The 25,463-nt window shown below is 46.0% G+C and overlaps 2 protein-coding genes across 2 annotated transcripts; one reads left to right on the plus strand and one right to left on the minus strand.

The window, feature by feature from the left end:
* Window positions 1-1,861: 1,861 nt before the first annotated feature.
* On the minus strand, window positions 1,862-9,326 carry ATP5F1A (ATP synthase F1 subunit alpha). Its single transcript, XM_059837032.1, has 12 exons — window positions 9,171-9,326; window positions 7,972-8,050; window positions 6,810-6,979; window positions 5,899-6,072; window positions 5,654-5,820; window positions 5,376-5,524; window positions 4,314-4,465; window positions 3,959-4,183; window positions 3,747-3,854; window positions 3,092-3,236; window positions 2,727-2,877; window positions 1,862-2,069 (listed from the first exon to the last, which is right to left on the minus strand). The coding sequence occupies exons 1-12, from the start codon at window positions 9,228-9,230 to the stop codon at window positions 1,988-1,990; spliced, it is 1,662 nt and encodes a 553-aa protein (XP_059693015.1). The 5' UTR covers window positions 9,231-9,326; the 3' UTR covers window positions 1,862-1,987.
* A 4,206-nt stretch (window positions 9,327-13,532) lies between these two features.
* Window positions 13,533-22,454, plus strand: HAUS1 (HAUS augmin like complex subunit 1). The gene is made up of 9 exons (XM_059836496.1): window positions 13,533-13,672; window positions 14,714-14,888; window positions 15,891-16,026; window positions 17,007-17,141; window positions 18,124-18,247; window positions 18,807-18,872; window positions 20,081-20,152; window positions 21,217-21,264; window positions 22,205-22,454. The coding sequence occupies exons 1-9, from the start codon at window positions 13,619-13,621 to the stop codon at window positions 22,262-22,264; spliced, it is 870 nt and encodes a 289-aa protein (XP_059692479.1). The 5' UTR covers window positions 13,533-13,618; the 3' UTR covers window positions 22,265-22,454.
* Window positions 22,455-25,463: the final 3,009 nt, after the last annotated feature.

Here is a 25,463-nt window from a genome sequence, read left to right on the forward strand (position 1 = left end):
ACAAGAGAGCACAAACTGTCACCATGAATCCGCACCACCAAGCACCTAAATGTGCTCTAAAAGTGCTGGGGAGGATTCTGGACATGGGCACAGAGTAACAGAGCAAGGGAGAATTGTCTTCCCACTGAGCAAGGGCAGGGATAGATGGGATATTGGGAAGAATCACTTCCCAGAGAGGATGGTGTGGCCAGAGCACAGGTTTCCCAGAGCAGTTGCAGCTCCCCACCCCTGGCAATGTCCAAGGCCAAGCTGGATGGAGCAGCCTGGGATGAGGTGCCCTGCCCACAGCAACATTTATCCTATGTTACTAGAAAAAAATATATCTCTGTTTTGGACTAAGATACTTTTGAGCTCAGGACTTTCCAACTACAGCAGCACATGAAACATGGCACAGCAACATCAAGTAGAAACCAGGGTTTAGTCACTGGGCAGAATCACAAGCTGTAAAAGCTGTCCTGGAAGGAATGTGATGTTGGGCAAAGTGGAAATGTTCCACAGCCGTATTCCCTCCCACCTGTGAGGTGCCCCAACCACCTGTTCTGGGGCTGTGGGGTAACAGAAACAAGAGGGTGAAGGAGCACAGGACCACAGGATCCTCCTCCTGGAGCACAGCACTAACTGTTCCAAAAAGGTGTCTGCCATCTATGGATTTCAAGTGTGTGTTTATTTTTGCTCAGTACTGCAGAGCCCACTCTCTCAAAGCACTCAGGCCATTAACAAGAGAAGCTTGTTAGTCTGAACTGCGTGAGAATGTTTCCAGCTGCCTGTAACTCCACAGCTGGAGTGGAAGGCAGGACACTCCTGTACAGGGGACAGCAAACGCATCAAGAGCAGTCCTGCCCCAGCCTGAACCCCCCTGCCCTGGGCTGATCCCCCAGCGTGGGCAGCAGGGCAGGGGGGATTCTGGCCCTGTGCCCCTGGGCTCAGGTGAAACCCCACCTGAAGAGCTGCCCAGCCCTGGCTCCAACAGCACAAGGACCTGGAGCTGCTGGAGTGAATCCAGAGGAGGCACCAATGTGAACAGAGGGATGGAGCAGCTCTGCTGAGAATTAGGACTGCTCAGCCTGCAGAAAAGGCAGCTTTGGGGTGACCTAATTGCAGCCTTCCAGTACTTGAAGGGAGCTGACAAGAAAGATGAAGAGATTATTTACATGGGCCTAGAGTGACAAGGAACAACGGCTTAATAGTGGCAGAGGCCAAGATTAGATGGGATATTGGAAAGAAATTCTTGGCTGTGAGGTTGATGAAGCCCTGGCACAGGTTGCTCAGATCAGCTGTGACTGCCCCATCCCTGGAAGTGTTCACAGCCAGGCTGGACAGGGCTTGGAGTGACCTGGGATAGTGGAAGGTGTCCCTGCCCATGGCAGAAGGGTGGAGCGACAATCTTCAAGGTCTTCTCCAAAACCATTCTGGGATTCTCAGATTTAAATCTCTAGCTATTGCTGCTACTGACCTGCTGTCAGTAGTCCCAAGACACAAAGACCAGTATTCCAAAGGCCAGGCACCAAGACAGGTCAGACAGCAATTCCAAGAAATGCTTTGTCAGCATCAGACAGTTAAGAGATTCCTGTGAAGTCCAGTGGGTCATCCCTGTGACCCCCAGCTGCACTACCCCGCGGCAGGATAAGCTGCCTGGCACAAATGATGAACACTGGAAAGGTCCCTCAGCTCTGTCACTCTCGTGGTTCATGCAAGGGGAGTCAGTCTACTCAAGCATTAAGGATACCTCTGATTTCCAGAGTCCCTCTAGCAGGGCTGTGTCCAGGAGAATTCAGATGTGTGGTTCTACAGGCGCAAGAGCAAGCAGGTAGACGTAAAGCAATCACACAGAACACAGTATTTTTACATTCAGAACAAAGCCTTTTTACATGGGAACCTTTATTCTCACCGAGATCTGTACATTCAAGTCGCACATGCTTTTGTCGTCTTTGACGGAGCTGGAACACTGGATCATAACAGCCTGGTCTGTTAGAACAGTTTTATGAGTTTATGCCTCAAAAGTAGACAGGAATTTTGTGACTATTTCCTTCAATTTTGCTTCTGTCTGATCAGAGATCTTCCCTTCGGTCCTGTGGAAAGAGTTCAGTTAAATTCTGGCACAGCAATCAAAACAGGGTCAACCCTGAGACAAACACAGCAGCTTAACAACAAACCTCCCCATTTCTAACAAATTCAGTAAATAAATGAACACATTTATTTGATGCATGAAGCCATCCCACTGATAGAATGTCTCTTCTCCTAAAAGAGCCAGTCCTGTTTGAGAACTCAAGTTTGTTCACGAATTCTTTCGGAACAGCTGTATGAATTCCAACAAGGCCCAACCTACAGAGGTGGTCCCCAGAGACAGAAGGCGTATGATTGTCTTCATGACAAAAAAAGCCAGGACTCTGGAAATACTCTATCCCCAACACTTCACTCAGCAGCACTTAACCCACAGCACTCCAACAGCCCAAAGCTGTCCACAATATGGGAACTGAATCAATCAAGAGATTTCAGGAACAGGTTAGAGGAGACACTTGCAAAAGGTTCACTTAAAGCATCAGCTGCTTCTCCCAAGAGCTAAAGCTGAGGACAGCAGATGGTAAGAAGGCTGATTTAACCCCCAGTTTTGCTACAGCCAGCTGAACACCTGGTATTCTAGGATACACTAAACCAATAGTTCAGCGACCATTACCTGCACTCCAGACATCAATACCCTTGGGATAAAACAACGTAAACCACCATACCTGATTGTGGAGAGGAGGTCCTGGTGCTGGCTCAGTACATGAGCCAAGAAAGCACTCTCAAATTTTGTGATCTTGCTGGGCTCCAGCTTGTCCAAGTGACCTCTTACACCAGCATAGATGACTGCTACCTGCTCCTCAATAGCCATGGGAACTGCAGGAAAAGACAGCACTCACACCTCTGGAACTCTTCCATCAGGACACAACAGACTACAGAGTGCTTGGAACACCAAGCACACACGGACAGCTCAGTTCAAGAAAATCTGCATGTACCATGTGCACAGAACAGACACAAATGCTAACCAAGCCCAACCTCGTTCGCACAAGGCACCAATGGCACCCAGACCTGCCAAGCCCAGGGCACTCACCGTACTGGCCCTGCTTGAGCAGCTCTGTCAGGCGCACGCCGCGGTTCAGCAGCTGCTGCGTGGCAGCGTCCAGGTCAGAGCCGAACTGGGCGAAGGCAGCGACCTCCCGGTACTGAGCCAGCTCCAGCTTCATGGTACCGGCCACCTGCAGGGGACAGTCACAGCCACTGACATCACCGCTAAGTGTGTCCAGGAGTTGGAAGGTTAGCTGGCAGCTGACAGGCGTTACAAGTCAGCTCTGCCTTGCACTCTATACAAATCAATCTAAAAACTGACAGATTATAAACATTACAAAAATCCCACACTTTACCATAACCACACCATTTCTCCGCTGAAACAGCAACTGTTGATATTAAATCTAATTCTAGATAATTTAGTCTGGACTAAAAACCTGTGGTTAAGAGAACATTCTCTACTTCTAAGTGACGAGTACACAGTTCAACACATCAAAACTTAATCCCACATCTTTATGCAGACACTACTTCCCTTTCTCACATGCCTTTCTCAGCAGGCAACAGAAGCACTGAAGAGACACCTAAAGTTTGTTCTTTTATAATTTCATAACACTAAGAGATCCAAAGCTCTAATCCTTCTCTATTCACACCTACACACCACTCATCTCTAGCATGAGGAGGAACAGCAATTTCCCAATTACCTGCTTCATAGCCCTGGTCTGAGCAGCAGAACCCACACGGGACACAGACAGACCGACATTGATGGCTGGACGGATACCTTTGTAGAACAACTCAGTCTCCAAGAAGATCTGCAGGACAGAATTGTATCATTATCTTGTTCAGAAGCCTGGAGGCCTCCTCAGAGACCAGCCGCTAAGCTCCACGGAGATGCTGGGCTGTGAGGGAGCCCTACCTGTCCATCAGTGATGGAGATGACATTGGTTGGAATGTAAGCAGACACGTCCCCAGCCTGAGTCTCGATGACAGGCAAGGCGGTCAAAGAGCCACCCCCGAAGGAGTCGTTCATTTTGGCTGCCCTCTCCAGCAGCCGAGAGTGCAGGTAGAACACATCGCCCGGGTAGGCCTCACGGCCAGGGGGGCGGCGCAGCAGCAGAGACATCTGACGGTAGGCAACGGCCTGTGTGGAGCAGAGACAGCCTTCAGAGCTCTGCACCCCATTTAACATTTTACATTTCTAAACCTGAGGCGTTCTTACAGCTACAAACACCAATGCCACATCACAAGGCCTAAAACCAAAGTTTCCTGACCTGTTTGGACAAGTCATCATAGATGATGAGTGCGTGCTTCCCGTTGTCTCTGAAGTACTCCCCCATGGAGCAGCCTGAATAGGGAGCCAGATACTGCAGGGGTGCTGCATCGGATGCTGTGGCAGACACCACAATAGTGTACTTCATGGCATCTGGAAAGGATTGGAGACACCACTGAGTGCATTGTGTCATCATGCCCAAAATCAGCAAACACAACAAGCATGTGAAGGATCAGTTCTGAAGCACATGCAGGCAGCGTCACTATGCTGCTACAGGAAAGCCCATCACACCAGCTGAACACACCTGCTAGCAAAACTGACTCAGGAAGTCTCAAGAGCAACTCTGTGGCAGCTAATATCTAACACTTAGTGACTTCCTTCCCATTTAAAACAAAGCTGAAAACTAAGACAAGTTTTTCTTCTAAAAAAAAGTCACACTGAAAGTCCACCGCTTCCCAGCTGCTGTAAGACAGTACAATTCTTTGTGACAGTCTAAAACAAATTACTGTCCCTAAAATGTGGCTTTTTCTGTAACAGCTGCGAGGACTACCAGGCTCTCCTGAAAGCTCTGTTAAATGTAGAGCCTTGGTAATGGAAATCGCTGATTCTGAAGATATGCTATTATTTAATGCCTTATGCTTGGGCAGTGAAAACTCTTCACTGCATTTCCAGCTGTCGTTCACACTGACTGGCACATGGAACACACGGGACAAATGCCAAGTCAACGACAACTTGAAGGCCACAGCTTGTCACCAAGCCGCCTGACTGCCAAGATAGAGCTTTCGGCTGAAAAAAACCCTAAAACCACAGGGCAACTTTTCCAGAAGGAATTCAACAGTTTTGGGGGCCTCAAAATAGTCTTCCTAATTGTGATATAGCAAAAATTAGGTTCTTTCCCCCAGACAGGTATAGAGATTTCTTGTTCACAAAACTGAGTAATTCACTCATGTAATATGAATTCTGTCTACACTTGCAGCCAGGAGAGGTCACAGCTGTACTCAGCATTACAATGAGAACAGGATGTCATTAGGTGCCAGGCTCAACCATCTCCCAAAATCCATACCTGCATCAGTGAGCCTCTTTACCAGCTGAGCAACAGTAGATCTCTTCTGGCCAATTGCAACATAGATACAGTACAGCTTCTTCTTCTCATCTGTGCCATCGTTGAATCGTTTCTGGTTGATTATGGTGTCAATTGCAATTGAAGTTTTCCTGTGGAACAGAGAGGCTGGTAAGTAAAGCTGCCCAAGGTTCTCCCAGCCTTTACTCAACCCTGTGTCCAGCTCTGCTATACCTGAGTCTCTGTTTAAGGAACATTTTAGGCTTGAGCACTTAACTTACCCGGTCTGCCTGTCACCAATGATCAGCTCACGCTGGCCACGACCAATGGGCACCAAGCTGTCCACAGCCTTAATCCCAGTCTGCATGGGCTCACGCACAGAGATCCTGGGAATGATCCCAGGGGCCTTCAAGCCAACTCTCCTACGTGTCTTAGATGCAATAGCACCCTAAAAGAGAGAAAAAAACTGCTGAGGTCTGTATCAAACAGATAACAGCAGAGGTACATAGCACCCAGCTGCACTCACCTTCCCATCAATTGGATTGCCCAGGGCATCCACAACACGGCCCAGCAGCTCCTCCCCCACGGGAACATCCACAATGGCACCAGTCCGCTTCACAACATCCCCCTCCTTGATCAGTCTGTCGTTACCAAACACGACAACACCAACGTTGTCAGGCTCCAAATTCAAGGACATACCCTGGAACAGAGATCACATCACTCTGAGAAAATAGATACTAACACACGTAAGAACTTTCATATTGACATGATTATTTCACTATGTAGAAAATCCTACACGATCTACCTCAACCTAGTGACACTAGTCAAGTATCTATTTCCTTCCACACTGGCTAGAGAACCTGCCTAAGTTTTCAACTTACTAGGTAGTTATACCCCAGCAGCCTAGCACTCAAGTCAATTGTTTCTCTAAAAAGAACAGAAAGGGTAAGCAAGATTCAAGTACAACATTACTCCCTTGCCTAGAAGCTGGACAAGAGAAAAGGACTGGCTTCTTCTCTGCCCAAGGTGAAATGTGTCATTAAAATCCTCAAAGAGCCGTTACAGTACTCTTGAAACAGGTTTTAACACCAACCCACTGACAGGACTACAAGAATCCAGTAAGATGCATAATGTATTGAAGAAGAGAGGTCATTATTAAACAGCAAACAGAAAAGACACTCTGAAACCAGAGAAAAAATCCAGTGCCAGGTTAGTCCTTTTAGTTTCTAAACGAAGACAAAGACAGCTCAAATGTTCAAATGCTGGCTGCGAATCAGATGCTGATACTAAAAGCAATGTTATAAATTCAAAGAAAAAAAAAATCACCATGCAATGTTCACAGTGGTAGATCCAAGCATAGTTTCAGGTTCTCCTTAAAAAACTATCTTTTTAATATCTCTGTGCCAAAGAGTGACACTGTGCTAAGTGGCAGCTTACCTTCAGCCCAGAAGAGAACTCAACCATCTCTTCTGCCTGGACATTCCTCAGGCCGTACACGCGGGCAATACCGTCACCGATCGAGAGCACGCGGCCCGTCTCCTCCAGCTCGGCCGAGGTGTCGGCTCCCAGGATGCGCTCCTCCAGAATAGAGGATACCTCGGCAGTACCTGGGGAGATGTTTGAAATCAGATTAGCATCCTAAGGCACAGTAAGCACTCAGTAAGCTTGCCTCGAATTCACAAGGTGCTCTTTCTCAGCTGTGCTCCCAAGTCTAGCCAGCAACACCTCTACCTAGGGTAAGATAAGTACCACCCTCTGTATTGCCAGCAAATAAAAACAGCTTCAACTCATCATCACCTGCCAGCTTCAACCAAAACAGGCCTGGTAGATATCCACTTTCCTGATTATGCCCTACGCTTCCTCTCCCTAGAAAGTAATTAGATTAATTAATCAGCCCAAGCCCAGGCAGAGGAGGCCTGCTTGCAGAGCAGTTACTTAGCCTTGGATACATCAGAACACCCTGCCAAATGATTTGTGATCCAAGACCCACACATATAAATGAATTTCATTATGTATTATGCTTCAGGAGCAAATCGTTTGATGTAAGATATAAAAACATATCATCCATACTTCAATTTGACTTCCAACAGCTTGTTATCTTCTCAGCTAAGAAACAGTAAGTAACACTGTAAAACTTATTTATTAGTACTGTCCTTAATCACCTTAAACCACTTAAAAAAATTTGCATGAGGACTGCCAAACACGCTGCTACACAGTGCAGCTGTCTTCTCTAAACACCAGACTGCTGGCAGCAAAATAAAGTTGTGCTCAAGGACACAAGGTCAAACCCAGGCAGGCCTGGGGAAGTCATCCAGTCCTTCATTCTGCTGCAGGCAACCCCAAGCTAGGGCCATTTTTTTTCAAATAATGCTGCAGGTGAGTTGAATCCTAGTGAAGCAGGTACTCTATGTAAGCCAGCTGATACATGGCCACTCCCTGCTCTGGGGGCATTGTCAAGGTATTAAAGTGCAGTTTGCTGGATGTGACCGCTCAGAATGTAAATGTCCTCAAGGGCTGTCAACTAACACCATAATCAAATCCCTTTTTTGTCTGACAGACCAAATTCTTAAACCACACTCAAAACCTTCCTCAGACTCACCAGTTTTCTGAAAGCATGCTTTGGAGGCATGGAGGTTTCTTGTAGCAACAAATGCGGCACCAAGGGTGTTTCTGGAAACCTAAAATAAGCCATTATTACAGTAAGGTTTCTTTAATCATGCAAAAAATTGCTGAGAGATTAACACATCTTTGATCTTGAGTTGCTTATGTACGTCTCAGCTTTGAGCTAAGCTCCACAGCACCCCATTCACAGCTATGGAACCAAGTCCGGCACCACTAAGAAAGGACAAATAATGAAGGAGATTCGCTCCAAATCTCTCGCTGCATTTTTCTGCAGTGCGCTGATGTCACCATCAATCGCTGCAGCAGCTCCCAAAGAGAAACCTCACATCTGTCATTTCTGTGAACACGAGAACCTCGGGGCAAAAGGAATCACTGCACTGCAGTGAGAAGGTTGTGTCTTCTAACACAAATCTAACTGCAGTGATTCTGGTATTGTTAAACACATAGGAAAAAAAATAAAAACAAAAACAAAACCCACAAAGCACTGTAACAAAAATACCTCAGAATCACAATTACTTTGGAAAAGAGCTCTGAGGTCAACCTATGACTAAACGCCACCTTGCCAACTAAAACATGGCACTAAGTGCATTATATCCCTCAACACCTCTGAGCCTGGTAACTCCACCACCCCCTGGGCAGCCCCTTGCAATGCCTAATCACCTCTTCTGAGAAGAAACTCTTCTCATAGCAAATTCTAAACACTAAAGAAGAAAAAAAAAAATCTATGATAACGAATGCATTACAAGATCATGCTTTTGCACTTCAAGCAAGGCTCCCAGTGCAGCACCATACAGCAATGGTGATGCTATTAAATATCCTGCACCCCAAGCAGGCCTCTCTCCCTTTCATATTCATTGGAAACCCTGGCAGGAGTGGTTCCTTACGGCTCTTCCCACCTTCCGTTTCCTCAAAAACACGGGATAAAACCCTCACCCCCCTCGCACCCCCATAACCTTGACCTTGTCCTGACAGCTTTAAACCACTACCCTGAGCCCGCGCAAGGACACCCCGTTCTTCAGCAGGATCTGCCCCACAGTGCTGACAGTATACCCCGTGCTTCCCTCCCCACACTCCGAAGTCACCCCCTCACACTCTCAATGTCACCGCGGCCCCCAAGATGGCGGAGGCGCCGCGTCCCCCCCGCCCCGCCGACTCCGGGGCTGGCATGGCGCTCACCAGGCCGGCCTGCCGCGGCAGGGAGCGGGCGAGAGCGGCGGCCACGCGGGCGGAGAGCATCGCGGCGGCGGGTCCTGGGGGAGGCTGAGGCTGGCGGACGCTGACGGCTGCCGGCCGCGCGCTCTGCACACAAAATGGCGGCGGCGCCTCACGCCCCTTTTGGCGCGGCGGCCGCGCCCAGGGGGCGGGGAGCGCGAGGGAACTGCTTCCTGTGCCCCTGATTTGCATGCGTGTGTGTCTTTCTATCTGTCTGTCCGTCTACATACGAATAGGTAGAATAGGCAATAAAAATAATGGAAATAATTTTTAAAAACAAACAAACAAACAAAAAACCACTAAATGAGGCTTTTAGAAAAAAGCCCGCTGCGGTATGCGTCCTTCAAATGGCCCTGAGCGGGCGGAAAGGGCGGGGAGTGAGGGACGACCGGAGATGGGACAAGGGCAGGGACACGGGAAGGAATAGACACAAAGTCAGGGACACGGGAAGGATTACCAACAGGAACTGAGGCAGGGATAGGGACAAGGGCTGGAGACAGAGGTAGTGACAAGGACAGGAGCACGGAAAAGGACAGAGACAAGGGTAGGGACAGGGGCACGGAAGAGAACGGGAATAAGGACAGGGGCAGAGACAGGGGCAGAATCAGGGACACAAGTGTTACCCCGCGGGCTCGTTCCCCGTTGTGCAGCACCATTTCACACACCGAGGCGAGGTATTTCTATCTCTTTGTCTCGTTAGCACAAAGCAGGTAGTTGGGTTTCTAGGTTATCCATCATCAAAACGTTACTCTGTTTATACATTCTAGCAACCAAAAGCGTCAGCATTCATTGCTTGCAAGTTACATAACTTCTCTGTTAGTACCATTCCATTAACTATCACTTCAATTAATTACCACTCAGACCCTTCTTTGCTAGTTAAATCTCTCACTTTTCATTTTAGTTAGTTAGTTTTGAGTTGGTGGTCAATTAGATGCTGGCCACAATCTCCCACTGCTGGAATTACTCTTCTCCCAGGTACTGTTAAGTCCTGCTGACTTCAATCCTCGTGGCTCTCATCCAAACAGCCGTTCCTCTTGGAATCATCTTGATTTCCTTAAAAAAGCCAAGCACACAATGCTCACAATATGCTTAATTATAGCTGTCCTGCTACAGCTACTGATTAAATCTTGATGGGTGCAAAGCTGGTGGGGCTCAGTATCACAGGTAGGAAAAGGGGATGGGCAGTGCAATGCTGTCTGCAAAAATTTGATTCCTTACCTGTTGTGCAATAAGCCAATAATTAGACGCACGAGAGAGACATTGATTATTTATTGCAAGGTTGTGCAAGACTGGGTGCTTAGTGTATTCTAGAACAATCAAAATGCTTCACAATTTATACATTTTAGCATACAAAGGAAGTAGTGTTTGCTGGCTATGTGTTACATAGTTCTCGTTCTCGTATTAATTAGTATTTTATTGGTTAATGATTCTACTGTTTCTCATGCCCAGTCTTTCTCTTCTCTTGGGTTAGTTGTCACACATTCCCCCTGCCAGAATTACTGTTTCCAAGAGCTGATTTCAGCACTGATGCTGGGTTCACTTTATTAGTTTCTTTCTCACCTTGGAAGTACAAGCAGATGTCCTTGTGGCCTGTAAACTCTGCATTCGCTGTGCCCGCTATCAGTGGTACATCCTTCCTTCCCAAGCTTTATTAACCTCCCCCTAGGTCTGAGATCATTGAAGTATATCAAGCTTGAGAAGGCAATTCCACCAACAAGTAATTTGTTTTCTCTAACACATGGACATTACTCAGAGCTTGCTTGTTAGCTGCTATCTGTTTCATGGATTAAACCTGGATGTTTAAACCCTGAGTATAGAAGCCCAGAAGATAAAAGGTTGTGTGCCTCAAACACCAATAGCTGGATAACTGTAGAGACAACCACAGAATGTTGGTACCAAGAATCAAGGTTTGTTGGTAAAAACACAGCTGTGAGGAAGAACAGGATGTGTCTGGTGAAGGGACTATTCAGAGATAGGGCAGCATTTTTCTGGGACAAAACATCCTTGTTCTAGTTCCTGGAGACAAACATAGCACAGCAATGAAGCCAAGAAGCAGTCTAGGACTGTACAGGGAATCAAGACCACCAGAGACCCTTGAAGCCCTCCAACTCATTTTCAGAAATGTCTAGAAGAATGAACTACAGATGATGAATTTGCATAGAAAGTGAGAAAGCAACCTCCAGGGCAGGGAAAGTCATCTATAAAAGGTGCCCCACCAAGACCTTATGTGCAGGCACCCCAGGACCCTAGACACTCTACCAGCCAGATCAACACTGGAGCCAAGCTGGTGATCTCTTTCTTCCTCTCTCCTCCTCTTTAATCCTGCTATCTTCCCTTTCACCCAACCCCTTTATCCAAAACCCACTGCCCTGGGCTTATATGAGGAGGTCAGAGACTAACATTAATTTCCATGCCAAGTGAGTAATTTAACTTGGAAAACTTTTGTGAACGCTCTGAATTTTGTCGCTCCTTTTGACCTCTTGGATGCTCCATTTCCCTAAAGTGTTGGATACCACATCAAGCCCTGTCCAACCTGGGCCAGAACACTTCCAAGGCTGGGGCATCCACAGCTTCTGCCAGGGCCTCCCCATCCACACAGCCAGGAATTCCTTCCCAATATCCCATCTGTCCGTGCCTGTGCAGCTCTCCTGGAGCCCCTGGAGGCCCTGGCAGGGGCTCTGAGGTGTCCCTGGAGCCTTCTCTTGTGCAGGTGAGCAGCCCCAGCTGTGCCAGGCTGGCTCCAGAGCAGAGGGGCTCCAGCCCTGGCAGCATCTCCGTGCCCTCCTCTGCACTGGCTCCAGCAGCTCCAGGTCCTTGTGCTGTTGGAGCCAGGGCTGGGGCAGCTCTGCAGGTGGGGTCTCACCTGAGCCCAGGGGCAGAATCTCCCCACCCCTCAGTCTGCAGCTGAGGATGATTTTATGTCTCATATGTGAGACAGGATTTGGTCTGCAGTGAGAAAGTGCTGAAACTCAGGCAGTGTGATCAGTCCCTCTGGTAATCCACAGAGGTTGGTAAAGCCACAGATTCCGGTCGATTCCCCTTCTGGGATTGAAAAGGTTAAGTGAAAAATCCTCAGCTACTTTGGCATGTGTTGTACCAAATGTGATTCTTCACCAATTCTTTCTGTGCTGATTATTTCGGAAATCACTTATATTTCTGTAAAAGTGCCTAAAAAAAACCCCAAAAACCCACATGGATGTTAAGAATTAACAGCCACCACTCCCCCCGGCCAGGGCTTCACACCCCTTTTTGTGAAGACAATTTTCTGAATATCTGATCTCAGCCTCCCCTGCCCCAGCCTGAGGCCATTCCCTCTTCTCCTGTCCCTGTTCCCTGGGAGCAGAGCCGGCTGTCCCCTCCTGTCAGGAGCTGTGCAGAGCCACAAGGTCCCCCCTGAGCCTCGCTTTTCTCCAGGCTCAGCCCCTTCCCAGCTCCCTCAGCCTCTCCTGGGGCTCCAGCCCCTTCCCAGCTCCGTTCCCTGCCCTGGACACGCTCCAGCCCCTCAGTGTCTCTGCTGTCCTGAGGGCCCAGAGCTGTCCCCAGCACTGGAGGTGCCTCAGCAGTGCCAGCACGGGGACGGGCACTGCCCCGGTGTTAAAATCGCGAGCAGGCTCCCGGTCCAAGAGTGAGTTCAGCATTTATTATCATAAAAGAAAGGCCTAAAGCAGGGACAGCCCCCGGGCCGAGCAGGAGCGTTCCCGTCTGAGGCGCTGCAGCGCCGGCGCTGGGGCTGCTCAGCAGCGATGTAGCGATGTCCCAAGGGGAGCGGCACAGATTCAGTGCGTCAGAAGCCCCTTTTTATCCGGTTTTTTGTCCCTTTGTATTGGTTTCTTTTTGGATCCTTCATTTGCAGGAAGGTTTAAGGCGCTTGATTGGCCCATTACAGTTCTGTCCAGGCTGGCTTTCGCTCGGGGGTGGTGCACTTTACTTAGGTGTAATATGGTACGTTGAGTACCGTATTTCCTATCACTACCCTTTTAACCCATTTTACAATAACCAAACAAACAGTACATCCTTAACCATCTATCAGCTATTTTACAACAGTTTCTAACCGATTTTTCACACTGAGGCTGTGTGACACCCTGGATGGGACAGCCCAGGGGCCATTACCCACATGGGCACCCTGGGCTCATGTCCAGCCGCACCCCCAGACATCTTTCTGCTGTACTCATTGATGTCTTCCCCCCCTTGCAACGCTTCTGTTTCGTTTTTCTGTTGCTGGGGTTCGTTTGGCGTTTTTTAACATCTTCCCTTAACTGACAGGCGGCTCGATTCAGGGCGTTTAACGCTCCGATTAACTGTTAAACACGTTTCCATCGCTCTTTCCCCGGCTCCGGCGCAAGCCCGGGGCCAGCTCCGTGCCGCGGCGGCGCCGCCCCTCAGCCGCCCACTCCCGACAGGCTCCGGGCAGGATGGCGGCGGCGGGAACACCGGGCGGCGATTCCTTCCAGGAGAAGCTCACACGGGTAACGGGGGCCGGCGGGGCTCGCTTTCGCTTTTCTTCACAGTTTTCCGCACGCACGCACACACACAGACACATCGTTGGTGCTGTTTGCGCCTTATGGTGCGGTGGTTTTCTCCGTTGCTGCTTTGTGTGCGCGTACGGCAGCAGGATGAGGGAGGAGGTGCTAGGGAGAAAAAATACTCTTTAAGTTATACGGCTGCGTCCATTCTCCATCAGGTTAATTAGGCAGGCTTATGCAAGAGTTTATGTTCGTTACATGCCGTAGAACTTCCATGCTCTTCCGTTATTACTGGTCATAATCTAACCTTTCTGATCTAATTAAGTTGGATATTAGGGAAAATTTCTTCACTCAAAGGGTTGTCCAGGCCTGGCACAGCTGCCCAGGGCAGTGGTGGAGTCTCCAAAGCCGTGTGGATGTGGGACTTGGGGACGTGGGTCAGTGTTGGCCTGGCAGTGCTGGGGGAATGCTTAGACTTAATGATTCTGGAGGGCTTTTCCATCCCAAGCAATTCCATGGTTCCACGATCACAGCCCTACCTGAGAGTACTGTGTTGATCTCTTATTTCTGACCTTGTTTCTGATGATCCAACTGCTTTGCAGGGCTTGTGGCTTCGCATTGTGGTGCCTCTCTCCTGTTCTCCTGCAGAGAGACTGTTCCCAGTGATGGCTCAGGAGCATTTATCCCACACACTTTAACATAGTGTTCACCATTTTCTCTGTTTAACATCTCTCGGGTCGTTACTGTGTCTGTAGCCAACAGGTCACATGAATAAAAAGGTAAAATTTTATCACATGGAGATAAGCAGGTATTGCAAGAAATGAGGGAGATTAAAAAGGATATAATATAGTCTTCTAGACCACAGAGGGTGTTTAAAGAGGGAAAGGAATTTTTCTCCCCTTTTCCCACCCATGCCTCCTGGCCTGATGTAGGAGTTGCTCTTCAGGAATGCAGAGTTTGCCGTGGTTTGCATTCTTCTCTTCTGTCAGCTATTTTCTGTCATTTCACATGATTGCTTGCTCTTTTGTCTCCCTTCTCTGGCAGGTTACTTTATGGCTAAAGAAACTATATGGGGTTGTGCCTATTCCACAATATGAGGTGAATGAAAGGACAGTGGATATTTTGCATGAAATTATGGAGTGCAATGAAGAGAGAGACAGGGATATTAAGTTGCTGATAGAGGACATGAAGGACAGGACAAGCAAATTTGAAGCAGAAGGTGAGTTTGAAACTCCATTTCTTAGTTCCACCTGAGTCATTTCTGGGTTCTGAGTGATCTTGATCTTCTTGTATTCGTTGAAAACTTCGGAATATATATAAATATATGTAGTTGAAACAGACTCAGCTCTTTTTTTTGATACAGTTTTTACTGCAATTTACAGTGACATAGGATTGCTCAAGGATAATTTTTTTAAGCCATCTTGAGCAGGCTATGTATGTGGACAAGCAGGTTAATTGCTAAAACCTCCTAGTCTGCTGGGCTGGATAGCACAGCATGGAAATATTGCCTTGATAGAGAGGGAAGTGTTCCTGCAGCTCATTCAAGAGTCTGAGCTGATGCTAAGCCACTGCTAAGGAAAGCCCTGGAGGAGCCTAAAACAACATTGAGATGATTAAGTTGTGCTGAAGCTGCCTAGAGTGACTATTTTTTAATTTGGGGTTTTTTGAGCAAGTGAGTGGTTCAGGGGACCACAGTATGTTTTTAACACACATAATAGAGGACTATCACTTTACAGGCTTTTCTCAGGAAGGAATTTTACTTTTCTGTGCAAAGGCTGGCATAGTACACATGAAGATGTTTTTGTAAGAAAATGTGTTTGGTTTTTGTTCCTTCAAGTGCCTTGCCATCAAAAAAATAAAAGATGGAGACAAACTTCCTGGGTCTGCCATGAACAAGGCTCAGGCTGAGCTTTGTGGGAGGTGACCTGCATGTGCTCATTGCTGTAGAACAAGGTTGAGCTCTTGTTTGTCTGATGTGAGACAGACTGGCCAGGGAGGGAGTGGAGCAGTGCTTTCTCCCTTTATACACTGAATTTGTTTGACAAACAGAGATATGGCAGCACTTTGGCATGTTTAAGCCTTTTTTTAAAGTGCCTTTTTCCCGCAAGAGCAGGGAGGTAGCCAAGTTTCCAGTGTGGGATTGGGTTCTAGCTTTGAAGAGTTTCATAAAAGAACCATAATATTAAAAAAATCACTACTTTGGGTTGTATATATTTTCCAGCTGAGTACTGGCAGGATATTATTGGTGAAAGCCTGGGTTTTTTGGAAGGAGAAATGTCCGAAGAGGCCAACAAAGACCTCATTGATCTGGTACAAAGTGCAATAGAACTTGACGTGAAGGACACGTCTCTTTCCAGGTAATTCTTCACACTCTGCATTCATAGTGAGAGCCTGTGCTGCTTTCCTCTATTTTTCCACAAGAGCAGCTCCAAACTTGGCACTAGGAATCTTATTTGTCAGGCTTATTTTTCTCCTCTTGGGAAGCTTTGGAGTGTATGGGACCTGAACACAAAGTGCTAGCACTAGGTTATCCTGGCACAGGAAGGCTCTGAAGCCTGAGAAGGGCCTGGGATGGAGTTAAATCCCTCCTTTTCCTCATACTTTTGTGGTCAGTGGCTGCAGGCTGCTGCCAGTTAGACTGTTGTGCCAGGTATCCAGGCCACAGCAGTGCTCACACTGCTTAGGCAAAGACTGGGGAACTGTGACTGGTCTTCCAGCCTCAGCTCCTCATCCTTGTCTGTCTCATCTGGCCTCAGTTCATGCAAGGAGATTCCCTTTGCCATGGAGAAGTGGCATCTGTTAATCTGTTCTCTTTGGGCCTCTCTCCCCAGCATGGCTTTGGCCCGTAGCACTGCAGCACTTGCAGCAAAGAAGGGGCAAAGTCTGCCTTGGAATCCGATTTTTATGTGATATTTAGGATCTTGGCACTTAGATCTATCTTCCTGAGCTGGAGGGGGAAGAGCTTTGGGCCACTTGGGAAGAGGAAGATACTCAGATGCTGCTGGGCACATCTTGTGACCTTTTTCGGGTCTGAATACAGTTTCTCTCAAAGGCAGTGAGGCAAGCCAGGAGGGGAGCATATGGTGATTTTATTCACCAGAGTTCCAGTTGTGTTGTTCACTCACTCTTACTCAGGTTGCTGGGCTGTTTTCTCTTCCACGTGGAAATTTGTGTTTGTTATGGAAAGCAAATTCCCTTAGTGTCTTATTTAAATTACTCCAGCTACAACATCAAGAGGAAACTAAGTAATTTGTTTAAAGTGTGGAGAAACTAATAACAACTCTGACTTTCAGAAGAGCTGATTCCTTAGCATTTCCACTGATTCTCTCTTCACCAGCTTCTACAGTGCCATCAATGACATGACCTTGGAAATGTATGAAACAAAATCAAAAAACAAAGAAATGGAGCAGAAATTGAGGACCCTCAGGAAAAAACTAACTTCAGCACTGATGGTGGAAAAGCAGTTAGAGAAGTGAGTAATGGATGAGGAAGAGGGAAAGATTAAGGTAATACTGGTGATTTCTGTCTTGGGCCATGTTGGTTATGGTAACTAACAAGGAAAACTGAACTTTTGGGGGTTTGACACATCTCCAATTCAAAGTATTTGGAAGTATCTATCAAAACCCATGTGTTACGTATACTTTCAGTAGTCAAAAGAGATCTGGGAAAGTATCAAACCAATTATTTTAAATCAAAAGTGATCTACAAGCTGTTTTCAGATACAAGTTTCCATCTTCCACCAGTTACTTTTTTCTGAGGCTGAAGACAAATCTGATTTTCTTAGCATGTCCTCTGTAGTCAGACTAAGGGAGGCAAAACAAAAGCCATTCTCAGGTAAGAAGTTCCCTTAACCAGTGTGTAGAAGATGCAATAATAGTGATAACTCAAAAAAAAAAAATCAGTGTCAAGTCTATTCCCTGGAGGATGTAATCTGAAGGGCTTTGCCAAGCACAGCACGATCAGCCCCAGCCTTGAGTGGGGGCTGGCCCAGATGCTCTCCACAGCTCCCTTCCAGTCTCATTATTTCTAGAGGGGTTTTTTTTGTTTGGTTTTGGGTTTGTTTTTTTTTGGGGGGGGGGGGGTTGGTTTTTTTGTCTTTTAAAGTGGTAATTTGGCTTGTAAAAGAGATTCCCATGTGCTTTCTACAGGTTTGCCTCCTCTTGATCTGAGGTTTAGCTCGTGTAACAGGTCTCTAAGTAAGTTAGGGAATTATGCACAAGACTATTACCCTTTGCTTTTAGGCATATGGCTTTCTTCTTTGCCTCTGTTTTCCCTGGTCTGTGGTGTTCTGGAGGTAACAGCTGTATATGTTTCCACTGGAAAATCTCACAGGGAAATACAGAGTTTTCTCAGTTTTCTTCCTTCTTGTTGTATTGCAGAGTTTAGCTTGAGCATAGGTAAGTAACAGTATTAGTATACTGATACATCTTTTTCTTTCTGTGTCATTTTTTAAGGGATATTGAAAATCTGAAGAAATCTCAGGAACCACTAATTGCCAAAGCTGATACTCGGTCCAAGAGCACGAAGTTCCTGGAAGCTAAAGCTAAGGATCTGAAAATAAGGATCCATGATGCTGAGGTAGGTGGAAGGAGTTTTCTTCCATGACACTGTGATGGGATGACACAGCCATGGTTGGTTGAGCCCAAATTTGTAGTTACAGAGACATTCCATAACCTTCCTAAACTGCAGTACTGGAGTTTTGAGCTAACAGGACAACATGTGAATATAGTTCAGTTGTCCCTGATGATCTCTCCTCAGTGCATCCTGTGATCAGTAAAGTGCTGTCTCCTCATTCCCTGAGAAACTCTGGCAGGTTACTTTTTGGTTAAGGTCAAGCCATACCTGATACCTTGACAAACACGAGACGTAAAGTGTTAATTACAATTGACATTTTCCTGAGAAGCCTTTCTTCAGCCTTGCCGTGTACCCTTCTCCCACTGCTTTTCTGGAAAGAGTTGTTATTCTTAATACAAATTTTAGCAGCACCTCATTTTGTACACCAGCTATAGCTGTGGCTCCAATAACGCACGTGTCTGCTGTGGACAACCTGTGTTCTTCTCTGCCTGTTCAGATTTAAACAGAAGGAAATGGTGAAATCTTTCTCCTTGTTGCATTTTGTGCTCTCTCCTGTTTGCAGAATGAGCTTATTGCCAGGGGGTTGGACCAATCCCTGACACATAAGGCACTCGTGAAATCATCCGAGGTAGGTTTTTGTATACAAAAGGGTGTTGCTACAGTGGGGCAGGCCAGGCTTGCTTGTTGGGTGCTTTCAGGAATTGTAGTTTGCTCTTTGGTTGCCTGAACAAATCTCAATGGCCAAAGGAAGCCCAAAAATAATCCTGTAGGTGGTTCCCATAAACTGGGCCATTTTGGGTGGGTTTGTCTCTCCTAGAGGCATCTACTGGAGAATTTCCACAGAATAAATTCCCTGCCACTGAAAACAGATCTGCCTCCTTTATTTCTGATCCATGTTATAAACAGAGTGGATGTTCTGTGGACTATATCCCACTACATGGCTACCTGTGTATTGCAGTTTCTTGATAGAATGACCCATGTGATTCTTGCTATTTTGTGTGAAGTAAATCTCTTCCAAACACTTGAAAAAAAAGGGGATAAAGTAATATGAAACCCAAATTTAGAATCACTGTGTGCTTTTTTTTTTTTTTTTTTGCTGTGTCTTTAAACATAACATTTTTCAGCTTTATTGTAAGCCTAGTGGAACATCTTAAAGAAAAAGCACATTTCTTGAGTTAGTAACTACAGATTTTACATGTTTGTCCTGTGCACTCAACACATCTTCATACTTTTTGCAGTTATTTTAGTGGGAACTCAAGATTTTCTCCTTATTACTTTTGCTATCTTTTCCTTTATGTTTTCAAGTGGAGCAGTGAAAATAGGTTTACTGATTTCTCTGTTGTGCTTCTCACCAACCAGCACTGGGTGGCAGTGCTCACATTGCCCAGTGTTACACGAGGGTACTGACCAGAACTAATTTTTGTTGGAATTTTGCATCCAGAAAGCCACAGGCAAATTTTCTAGGCTTGTCAACTTATACATCCCAAGCATGAGGTACGGTTTGACTCCTTGACATTTATAGAACTACTTTACCAAGAAATCAGTGAAATGGGCAGCACAAATGACTTTATCTTTTTTATTTAACTTTGATTATTTGAGAAGAGTTCAGGACTGTGGAAGGCACTCAGTTTGCAGCCCTAAAAAGAAATTACTTCCACTTGATAAGCATAAGGGAGAGTCTTTTTGCTGTGCAAAACTTTGGTTTTCCATGTGTTTTATAGAGGATGAAATTCTCAAATTCTGAAATGTTGTAGGTAACTGTGGATCTCTCTCACTCATTTCCATCAATTCTACAAATGATTCCCTGGAATATGATCTGCCTTTCTCTCTCTGCAGGAACTGGCTGCACTGCGTAAAGAAATAGAGCCCTTGAAGACAGAACTGGCATCCTATCTTGATTTACCTCCTGTAACTATTTATTCCACTGTTATGTTGTATTTGCCATCAGGTTAACTTTAGTGGACTTCAGAATGTAAGGGATATATCTTTGTGATGCCTTTGGTGGACAGGTAGATGTCCTACAGGTTTGTTAATGATGCAAAACAAAGACTTGATCTCTATTAATCAAAACCAAGAAATTAAGTTTCCTTGTCAGGCAAACTTTGCTCTAACAAAGTAGACAGATTTTCTGGGTAAATTAGTATTCGGGTGAATTAACTAGAAATTGGACAAAGAAATATGGAAGAAAAGGAATCCCCTAGTACAACCAACGTTTTGAGATTTACAAGTATTTTAGCTGTAATGCCCGTTGGGCCATATTGGTGGGCACAGCTTGTGGTGCAGAGTTTGGTGCTCTGAACAGGATTTTAAGGATCCTGAAGAACTTGCCAAATGTAGGTTTTGTCCCTAAACTGGCTTTGATTTCTTTGAGGGTGCTGTGTACTCAGCTCCATGAAAATGCAGGTTTCTCTTCTCCCTCATACAAACGCTGATGTCTTGCTCCTAGAAAAAAAAAAAAGGCTGTGGCTAGAAAGGTGGAACTGCTGCTCTGTTTAATCCATCTTCCTCCAAGAGGCAGCTTCCTCCTTCCCTCAGGTGGAACAGGACATCCAAATGGGATTAGATTCTCCAATTCCCTCCTCCAGCCTTGCTGTCAGAGACAGGGAGAGCCCCTGGTGCAGGCAGGAGGAGGGAAGGGAGGTTTATCCTTGCAAACTTATTGTGCTTTGGAAAATTCTTTCACAAATATTGTTGAAATCAAGTCCCTTGATTGGTAGGTTTGGAAAATTGCTTAAAATGAAGGGGTTTTTTCAGACTTTAGGCCATATCAGACTTTTGAAAAATACATGATTGCCCAAACCTAACCAAGACTAGACTTTCAATGGCAATAGCTTCTGCATGTGAAGTGTGTACTCAAAACTTCATTAATTGTCTATTAATTCACCTGCGGCTCATCCTTTGACTCTTGTAAATGTGCAGGCACTCTTGTTTCTTGATGAAATGCTGATTTTTATGCCATTTTCTCTCATTAGAGCATTCCCCTGGCACAAGTGAAGGTTGAAGAAGCGAGAAAAGAACTTGTAAGAGTTTTTTTGTCTTTCCAGGAGCTATATTAATTGATTACAGATTTACCCACCTTAGACTGTAGGCTTAATGTTCTCACGGGGAGATTTTGTGATGCAGAAGTTGTAGATACTGATCAGGGGAACTGGTGGAGTGATGTCTGTGCTGCAAAGGCAGTTGGGCACAGTGATATCAGTGCAGATTAGGTAGCTATATCCCCATGAATTTTGCCTGTTGGAATGTTTATCCACTCACCATAGGTCTCAGAAGCTTCCTTGCTCCTCCTGAACTCAGAGGGCTCCAGGCTTATTTTAGTCAATATCTGCCTTGTAGACTGCAATGGGGACCTTGCCGTGTAAAACACAGTGCCCATTTCCTCCGTGCTTGCATAATCTGCAGGTGTGGCTGTTGAGCCAAACACCATAAAGCTGTTTGGGAAGTTCATATGTAGCTTTCCTGAGTGAGCTGAGCCACATTTGAGCCCCATAAAACATGTGTTTGTTCCTTTGGGCTGCTGCCTGCTTGCTCGTAAAGCATGAGTGGTAAGCCTTAAACCTGTGATCAAAAATCACATCTAGGTTAAGAGCGTTTTGCACATTTTCAGGTGAGACTGCCTGGGTTGGTAGTTTTTGATTCAGGAGTACAAGCTCCCCTTACTAGCCTGAGGCTGTTTTGAGGTCAGAATGCTCACCTCAGGGAGGACCAGTGAGCTGGGACGTGTCCAAAATCACATTGGGGCACAGAGGAAAGGCAGCTGAGCTTGTCCAGCCCTCTTTTTGGAGGTTCCCTGTGGCTGTCTGGTCTTTGCAGGACGAGTCCATCCAGCTCAGCACCAGGGTTAATCCATCACTGCTGACAACCTCCCAGGGTTTGATCACTGCAGATGTTTTTGTTTGCCAGCAGCGTGTGGAAGCTGTCTCGTGGTCCCTGATTCCTCTTGGTTTTCTCTCCTGGTAGAAAGCCTTGGATGAAGAGCTTACAAGGGAGATTGAGGCTGTGCCTTTCGAGCTGACATAGCCCAGCAAACCCCAGCTCACCTGAAGGGGTCTACGTAGAAGATGATTTTCCTTCTGTTGCCTACTTACTTGCACTAGCAATGCACTTCTGAACTCTTACCTTTACCTTGGCAGCTTCCTGCTGTGTTCTTCTCTCTATCGGCCTGTTTGTAAACTTCACCTATTTTTCATTAAATAGCATCCAAACTTGCTGTTGTCTTTATCAGTTATTTTTTCTTCTGTGATACACACCTGTAAAGCAGCTCTATGGATAGTGCAGGCAGGGATAGTTTTCAAACAAAACAAACAAACAAAAAACCACACAGTAAGACCTTTCTAGGTCTGAAAACAGTATTTTTGCCGAACCCCTGTGGGACATGATGATTTTGAAGTCAGGTTGCCCTTAACCATTCTGCTTCAAATGTCATTTTCCACAAGGGTTCCCTGAACCCTGTTATTGCCATGCCATCACGTCATCAGCCTTCCACACTTTCAGAAGTGTTTTGCATATGCCAGCTTTTAGAAACCGTTTGATTCCAAAGCCAAAAATCAGAAAATCTCCTGTGGATTGGGAAAAAGCAAAACCTAGAAAGAGTGGTTGCACCTGAGGACATTGAGCATGGGCCTTTTTGTTGTGGGAAGCATCCAGGCAAATAGTGGTGGTCTCAGTGACAAGCTGTTTGCAATTGGAGTTGCCAGAGATTATGGCCATGAGAACTTCACTGCAGAAGTCGATTTTCCACTGCTCGGCAGCAAGAGAGATTCAAAATTACACTGTGTCAAACACCACAAGTGTGACCTCTGTCCTCCTTTTTTTTTTGCTATGATGGGGAGGAACGGAGGGATGCCCAGAGAGCCACTGCCCTTGGGAATCTCCAGCCTCTTTCATACAGCAGAAGGAGTTGCTGTTTAGTTCCAGGTTAAATCAAGCTGTGAGGAAAGGGTGAGTTGCCTTAGTTTTGGGGCTATTTATCTTCATTCCTTCTGGGGTAGGAAATGAGGGCAAAAGCAAGTGGAAAGTTTCTGGTCTAAACTGGCTGAAGAGAAATTACCTCAGAGGTAACTGATGTGAAATTTGGAGCAGGCAGCATAGTGCAGGGATGATTACAGGTACAGCTACTGCTTACAAGTAAAACCCACACCAAAGGCATGTGAATGGTGTTTGAACCTGGAAAGAACAAGAATATAATCTGATTTTCCTGTTGTGGTAGGGGAAAGAAATTGTAGTCTTGGAAGACATCAGAACATGGCTGGGTAGACATCAAAGAATGATCTAACAAGAAATCCAGTGTAAGGCACTGGAGGTCATAGCCTGGCAATTAAGGAATCTTAATCACTGGAAGCTCTTAAAAGCAAATTAGAAATTATTTTCTTGAGTGTTTAAAATGTGAGGGAGTGTTAATCACTCTTTGGGATACAAAGATGGGATAGATGAGGGCTTGAGGGTGCTGCTAGCCCTGCGTTTTAATGAGAGCCTCAAGGCTAACTTAGCTAAGATAAGGAGAAGACTTTTTATCTCACACGTGTAACCATGACTCCAGGCTTGGGAGGATTTCCTGGGGACTGTGGCACTTCCAAAGCTCCACCTCATCATGAGGTGCTGCACTGCTTGTGAAGCCTGGGGCTGTTCTCCCCTCCCCACACCCACGGAGCAGCTGCACCTCTCCCTGGCTGCTGCTGTTTCACAGCACATGAAGAGCCTGAATCTAGAGAGCAGCAGGGCCAGACTGTCTGGAGAGCTGCCCAAACACAGACACGTGTTGCTTCCTAGCACTGGAAACTCAAGGGGGAAAAGGAAAAAAATCCCCAGCAGCTGTGTCCGAGCTGTGTGTCACAGCTGAGCCGTCCCCAGCGCACGCAGTGTAAATCAGCAGGCAGCTGTCAGGTCTGACTGCTCAGCTCTTGGTTGGAAATCGGGAAAAGTCAAATAAATGAGATTTGAGGAGCCCCTTGGGAAGGTTTCTCAGCTCTTTGGTTTCGCATGGGCAGAGTGCCTTGAGAGAACCCTTTCCTTTGGTGTTTTGGGACAGACCAGCTTTTCCCACGTGGGGATGGGATGCTGGAGGAAGAACAGCTCGCTGAAGTCGTGCTGAGACAGGAGCACACCAGGCTGGCTGAGAAAACCTCTGATTCTGGGCTTCCCCCTCTGCCCTGGCAGCTGTTGAATGTTTCCACAGGAGTCACAGCGGGTGGCTGCCAGCTGGACCCTCGGCTGTTGGATAGTATGGAACAATCACCCAACTGAGAGGGACGTGAGGCTGGGGAGGCCTCCACTGCTTCACTGTCCCTGCAGGGCACATCAGTTGTTCCACTCTGAGCTCCCCGACTGACCTTTGGAGACACCTGTGTTAACGCCTGCAAGATGAGAGCAGGTGCAGGGCCAGGCTGAGCTGCTGGCATTCCATTTTCCCAACAATGTGCTAGAGGAGTTTGTGTTTTATTGCTGTGTGCTCAGTTCCTCCTCCTGGAAAACATGAGGAATTCCACCAGAAAACAAACAAACAAAAACAAAAACAAAAACCCACCAAAAACACACACACAAAAAAGGAGTCATTAAAATGATGAACTAGATGTGAAAAATGGGGATCAGCCTCAAGCAAAAACTCATGCACATTTTGCCACAAATTGACATACTCTTCTTATCAGGCCAATATGCAAAATAATAACTCTTTTAGGAAAAAAAATCCTCTGCAGACTTGCATAGTATTGTGAATCTATTTAAAAGAAAACATTCAGATACTATGCCCAAAATAAATAAAGTAAAATGCTGGAGAAAGAAATGCAGAATCCATCAGGCAAATTTAAGGCTTCTAAGCTGACATATGTATCTTTTTACTTAAAATGCTTTGAATCAAAAGGTGGGGCTGGAATCTCTTTTGGCTGTGTCTTTTGGCTAGTACTATAGAAATACTCCATCTGTTGCAAAAATTTCATTGTGGTTCCTTTCCAGTCTTCCTTTTACTGAAAGCATTCAAAAATCTCCTTTCATTTATATAAATCCTTAGGTAGATGTAGGATATTAAGATGAAACTTTAATTAAAAATAACTAAAAATATTAAAAGTTTCAAGATTTATTTTAAAAGTAAGTTGGTTGCATTTGGTACCACCTCCAGTAAAACACTCCAAATACCTTGATACTCGATGCTGTTTTGGGTACTTATAAGCAAAATTTTATGTGTCAAATGGTAATGTGTAAAAGATCTTTCAAATTACATTTAGAA

The sequence above is a fragment of the Haemorhous mexicanus genome, chromosome Z (genome assembly GCF_027477595.1).
Source record: "Haemorhous mexicanus isolate bHaeMex1 chromosome Z, bHaeMex1.pri, whole genome shotgun sequence".
Classification (NCBI taxonomy): Eukaryota; Metazoa; Chordata; class Aves; order Passeriformes; family Fringillidae; genus Haemorhous; species Haemorhous mexicanus.

Coding starts and splice junctions, on each gene's coding strand:
- ATP5F1A (XM_059837032.1), bottom strand. CDS start 9,230: ATGCTCTCCGCCCGCGTGGCCGCCGCTCTCGCCCGCTCCCTGCCGCGG. Junction 6,073..6,809: donor AGTTCTCTTCTGGGCTGAAG/GTAAGCTGCCAC, acceptor TCTCTGTTCCAG/GGTATGTCCTTGAATTTGGA. Junction 5,821..5,898: donor GCAATCCAATTGATGGGAAG/GTGAGTGCAGCT, acceptor TCTCTCTTTTAG/GGTGCTATTGCATCTAAGAC.
- HAUS1 (XM_059836496.1), top strand. CDS start 13,619: ATGGCGGCGGCGGGAACACCGGGCGGCGATTCCTTCCAGGAGAAGCTC. Junction 13,673..14,713: donor TCCAGGAGAAGCTCACACGG/GTAACGGGGGCC, acceptor CTTCTCTGGCAG/GTTACTTTATGGCTAAAGAA. Junction 17,142..18,123: donor GTGGAAAAGCAGTTAGAGAA/GTGAGTAATGGA, acceptor TCATTTTTTAAG/GGATATTGAAAATCTGAAGA.